Raw genomic sequence first — 5656 nt, forward strand, 5'->3', positions numbered from 1 at the left:
GTTCAGTTTTCTGTTTCAGCTTTTTCTCAGGCTATTCTTCAGGAATTCAACAGCTGAGAGAAAATCCAGGAAATCAACAACCAAGCTACATTCAATGAACCTAACAAATAGCCTATTTGTTAGTAACCTAAATGTTGAATTTATGGGAACTTGAGTGACCTTAAATTCAGGAGAATACAGGTGCAAAAGCCCAGGTGCTGCAATATAAAAAGGAAGGCGTTCCTTCATTCAGTTTCAGGGATTTTGAGGCGTGAAGATTTAGTGTGTCCATCATACTTCACTGCTGTATTTTTGTGAGTCTAGTATTAGACGTATCTTGTAAGCCAAGCCATTATCAAGTAGATGATTGCTTTGGCATAGGGTGTTCATTGAGTTGTAAGTGTTGTGTCACTCAAAGCTTTTAAGCGTGAGTGCTGTGTATCTTGATTTAAGCTGTGAAGCATAATCAAGAGTTGTTTTTGAAGTGTGACTTCAAAGTGTCTTTAATATCACTGAGGTGATTGAGGGGGAGTGAGTAGGAACTCTGATCTTAGTGTAAGATTGAAATTGCATTGGGTAGGGATTAAGTGATAAGTTGTAAACGGGTGAGTTTAGCTTTGAATTGATACTACTAATAGTGGATTTCCTCCCTGGCTTGGTAGCCCCCAGACGTAGGTCATGTTGGACTGAACTGGGTGAACAATTACTTGTGTTATTTACTGCACTTACTGTTAAGTTCTGCATAATCCCTGTCTGTGCAGAATTGGATGTCATAACAACCAGTGTGACATCCAAAGTCTGATAACTAGAATTTCAATTGGCATCAGAGCAGGCACCCTGCCTGTGAATTTCTGGGTGAGATCTAGGGAAGTTACTTTCTAGTACCATGGACAAGGATTTAGGACACTCAAACAGACCACCCATGTTGGATGGATCTAATTATGATGACTGGAAGCCTCGTATGATAGCTTTCTTAAGGTCTCTAGACAGCAAAGTCTGGAGAGCTGTCAACAAAGGATGGGAACATCCAATGAGGACAGGTGAAGATGGAGTCAGTGTGCAGATTCCTGAAGAAGAATGGGACAAGGAGCAAGAGGCATTAGCTCTTGGAAATTCCAAGGCCTTGAATGCATTGTTCAATGGAATTAGCAAGAACATCTTCAGGCTGGTACACCACTGTGAACTAGCTAAGGAAGTTTGGGATACCCTCAAGGTAACTCATGAAGGTACTTCCAAGGTGAAGATGTCCAAACTTCAGATGCTGACCACCAAGTTTGAAAATCTGAGGATGAAAGAGGATGAGACTATTCATGACTTTCACATGAACATTCTTGAAATTGCAAACACCTCTGGTGGACTAGGTGAGAAAATGGCTGAAGAGAAACTTGTAAGAAAGATTCTCAGGTCCTTGCCTAAGAGATTTGCTATGAAGGTAACAGCCATAGAGGAGGCGCAGGACATCTGCAACATGAAGGTGGATGAGCTCATTGGTTCCCTCCAAACCTTTGAAATGGGCTTGGGTGAGTATGCTTTTGTATCTAATGCTGAAGAGGAGTCAGAAGCAGGATGCACTGGAGGTGATGAAAGTATATCAGAAGCCTTAGCCATGCTTGGGAGACAGTTCAACAAGCTCATAAAGAAATTTGATCAACAGGGTAGAACTAATGTCAAGAACGTCCCGTCTGACATAAAGAAAAGATCAACTTATGAAGAAAAGGCCAACCAAGGCAAGGGAATCCAGTGCCATGGATGTGAAGGATATGGGCATAGTAAGGCTGACTGCCCTACCCTTCTCATGAGGCAAAGGAAAGGGCTATCTGTCACCTGGTCAGAAGAAGACACTGAGAGTGAATCTGAAGGAGAATTGGCCAAACATGTCACTGCTCTGACCAGTGTTTGTTCCTCAGAGGATAACTCAAGTGGAGATGAACTCACCTTGGATGAGCTTGCTGTCTCATATAAAGAATTATGTGTTAAAAGTGCAGAAGTTTGCATCCAAGGAGAAAAGCATAAGAAACTCATCAAAGAGCTAGAAGCTGAGAAACTCGAGCAGCTGAAAGTCATAGAGGGTCTGAAGGGTGAGATTTCTTTGCTGATCTCTAAACTAGACCAAATGACCAAATCCATCAAAATGTTGAATAAGGGATCTGACACCTTGGAAGAAATCCTGAAGACAGGACAGAAGTCTGGAACCACATCTGGTTTAGGCTTTGGGAAAAGATCCTCAGCTGAACGCAAACGCCCAAAGGCTAAAGTTCAGAAATCCAAAGGGAAGTCACATCCAAAGTCACAACATCGAGGAACCAGAATGAACAATCATCAGAAGAAGAAATTCAAGAGATGGAAATGTCATTACTGTGGTAGATTCGGTCACATAAAACCATTCTGCTATAGGCTGCATGGTTACCCAAACCAGACCCCTCAAGGTAGGCCTAAGAAAAAGGTGTCCACGCAGAATGTCCCCATTAAGAAACTAACATGGGCGGCTAAGCAGACACCTCAGGTCAATCCTAAGCAGCTGGCATCTAAGATTCACTTCTCGCCTGAGAATCAACAGTGTGTTGCTAACCTTGCTCACACTTCTCCAAGGGGACATATCAGACAAGATTGGTACCTTGATAGTGGCTGCTCAAGGCATATGACTGGGATGAACAACCTAGTGGTGAATCTACATCCCTCTAACACCAAGTCTGTGACATTAGGTGATGGAACTAAAAGAGAAGTCATGGGTGTTGGGAAGCTGGATTGTCCAGAAACTCCAGAATTGAGTGATGTATTGTTAGTAAAAGGACTAACTGTGAACCTCATAAGCATAAGCCAGCTGTGTGACCAAGGATACAAGGTGGAATTTACCAATGGAGGATGTGTGGTGTTGAATGGGTGCAATCAAGAAGTGATGAGAGGAGATAGATCCAAAGATAATTGCTATCTATGGAAATCGAAAGACTCTATCAACCTTCCCAAGTGTCCTTTGGCCAAGGGAGATCAGGAAGGGAAGCTGGGACATGGAAGACTTGATCCCCTTCAGGTAAAAGGAGTGAAGAAGAGCATTTCCAAGGGAGCTATGAGAAGAGTCTCATATCTGTCTTTAGATAAAAAGACAGACTATGGAAAGTGTCTGCTCAAAAGTAATGAGCCCTTGGTTCCCATTGGTCATCATACAACTGAGATGACAGCAAGGGATAGACAGAGGTGTGTGTTATTGACGTCGGCAGAAACTCAGTACCTAGCTTGTGGTGGCAAGTGGTCATCTCTAGTTTGGAGGAACCTGATGCAGACAGAGTACAATGCCACCAGGAATGTCATGACATTGTACACTACTATGTGTGAAAATAGTAAGGGCAAAAAGGGAATGCGTGCGTCTGAAAAGTTATAGCAACTAATGAAGTTAGTTAGCTACTGTTTAATAAGTCAAATTATTAAACAAATAGTGAGCGCTGAGTGGTCAAAATCTAATAGACCTTACTCTTGCATAAAGCATTTCACATTCAGTCGTTTCATTCTCCACTCGTGCAAACCCTCGTCCAAAGAAACGATTCATCTTCCCTCTCAGCTTTTCAGCATGGCTCGTCAATCCGACACCTCCTCGTACACCACCATGTCTGATTCTCTCAGCACCGAGTCTTACCACCCTACCCGGGAGGATCCAGTTGTTGACGCAGCAACTTCGTCCCATGCAAGAAGACCTAAGGAAACGGTCACCGGGTTTTCATCAGAAATCGCTCTTGATGAACACACAAGGGAAGGGTCAAGGTATGTACATAACTCCATTGCAACTATCGTCACTCAGATACTATCTGGCAATAGAAATGTTCCTGGGGTTTCTGTTCCCTTGAACACAATCATTCCTGATATTGCTGCATGTCAAGATAAAGCTGTAGTGTTGAGAAAAATGTCACTGACAATGTTGAGCAACCAGATGCTCATGAGGGATCAAAGATTGAAAAACCCTCAGGCAAAGTGAGAGGTGAGCAGGCCAATGTTACTCAAGGTGTTGAGGACAACCCTAGGGCTGAAACGATTAACGTGGAAGAGCTCTCGGACAATGAACTTCTGGCTACCGTTGTCCCTAGGATAGCCAAGAGAGTTAGGTCTAGAAGGGAGAAAAAGGCTGTGGAGCAGAAGTACCCCTCCAAGGAAGTTGGTGAAACAAATCCTCATAGACAACCAGGGACAGAGAGTACTCACAAAAGGAAAGGCTATGGACCTGCCAAATCTTGGAGCAAAGAGGTGCCCAAGAAGTTGAAGACCAAGGCAGTGGTGGTAGAGTCAGAATCTGATGTCCCATGTGATGTCACAACTTCCATGTCCAGGAAGAAGCCCTCTTCAAGCAAGTTGGCTGCTAGTGTCCCAGAAGTCCCGATTGACAATGTGTCCTTCCACTTTCCCTCCAGTGTTAACAGATGGAAGTATGTCTACCACAAGAGGCTGGCCCTGGAGAGAGAACTGACACAGAATACACTGGACTGTAAGGAGATTGTGGATCTCATCAAAGAGGCAGGATTGATGAGAACTGTGTCTCAACTCCCTAAGTGCTATGAGACCTTAGTGAAAGAGTTCATTGTAAATCTGTCAGAGGAGTGTGCTGATGGTAAATCCACAGAGTTTAGAAAGGTCTATGTGCGTGGGAAGTGTGTGACCTTTTCCCCTTCTGTGATAAATCAGTATCTGGGAAGAGCGGATGAAGAGCAACCAGAGCTTGAAGTGACTGACAATTCAGTCTGTCAAGTCATCACAGCCAAGCAAGTCCAAAAATGGCCTCTCAAAGGGAAGGTGGTGGCCAGCCAACTAAGTGTAAAGTATGCAATGCTACACAAAGTGGGAGCAGCAAACTGGGTATCCACTAATCACAAGTCAACTGTGTCTGTGGCGTTAGGGAAGTTCATCTATGCAGTGGGAACCAAGACAAAGGTGGACTATGTTTCTTACATATTTGATCAGACAATGAAACATGCATGGAGCTTTAGTGTGAAGGGACCCATTGCCTTTCCATCTATCATATGTGGAATTGTGCTGAACCAATTTCCACACATCCTGACAGAACATGACTTCGTGAAAAGAAGAGAGAGTCCATTGGCTTTCAGCTACAAACTGTTCCTGGGCAAGCATGTCCCTGACATTGTCTTGACATCGGGAGAAACATCCAAAGCTGGCAACCAACCAGACAAGGCTGATGTTATTGCAGTTCTCAAAGAGACCTGCAAAGAGCTGGAGGCTAGAAAGCATGCACTGGAAAAGCTCATCTTGCAACTAGAGACTGCTGCTGAAGACACAGATGGACCTGACAGGCAAAGCTCTGAGGAGGATGAGGAGGCCAACTCTGAAGAGGAGGCTGATGATGAGGCTGAGGATTAAATACTTCTTTTGTGTTTTCTGTCTTTTGTGTAATTCTTATTACTAATTGTGGATCTGTAACTTAAAGTGTTACTTTGGCAACATTTTTGACAAAAAGGGGGAGTGACAAGTTGATACCCCAGGACAACAGAAGTTTACCTTGTTAAACTTTGTTAAAACAGGTTCTCATTCATGACAGATTGAAGTTATCCTCTACTGCAGCTGATGTGTGATGAAGTGTGTATGCTGTTGTGTGCCTATGTATGCATGATACCATATGTGTGAAGTTTCTATTTAACTTCCCTCCCCTGCAGCAGCTGTGTGTTGAAGTTTATATTTAACT

General features: G+C 43.5%; 1 protein-coding gene across 1 annotated transcript; it reads left to right on the forward strand.

Moving 5' to 3' along the window:
- The first annotated feature begins 3541 nt into the window (after positions 1-3541).
- Positions 3542-5334, forward strand: LOC127131104 (uncharacterized). The gene is made up of 3 exons (XM_051060038.1): positions 3542-3732; positions 3861-4593; positions 5086-5334. Exons 1-3 carry the CDS (start codon positions 3542-3544, stop codon positions 5332-5334), a joined length of 1173 nt encoding a protein of 390 aa, XP_050915995.1.
- The last annotated feature ends 322 nt before the right edge of the window (positions 5335-5656 follow it).

The sequence above is a fragment of the Lathyrus oleraceus genome, chromosome 3, assembly GCF_024323335.1.
Source record: "Lathyrus oleraceus cultivar Zhongwan6 chromosome 3, CAAS_Psat_ZW6_1.0, whole genome shotgun sequence".
NCBI classification, from domain to species: Eukaryota; Viridiplantae; Streptophyta; class Magnoliopsida; order Fabales; family Fabaceae; genus Lathyrus; species Lathyrus oleraceus.

Excerpts from the sequence above, each read along its gene's own strand:
- LOC127131104 (XM_051060038.1), top strand. The coding sequence starts at position 3,542 with ATGGCTCGTCAATCCGACACCTCCTCGTACACCACCATGTCTGATTCT. Across the intron at positions 3,733-3,860 it reads CACACAAGGGAAGGGTCAAG|TGTTGAGAAAAATGTCACTG; the intron begins GTATGTACATAA and ends ATAAAGCTGTAG. Across the intron at positions 4,594-5,085 it reads AATCCACAGAGTTTAGAAAG|CATGTCCCTGACATTGTCTT; the intron begins GTCTATGTGCGT and ends TTCCTGGGCAAG.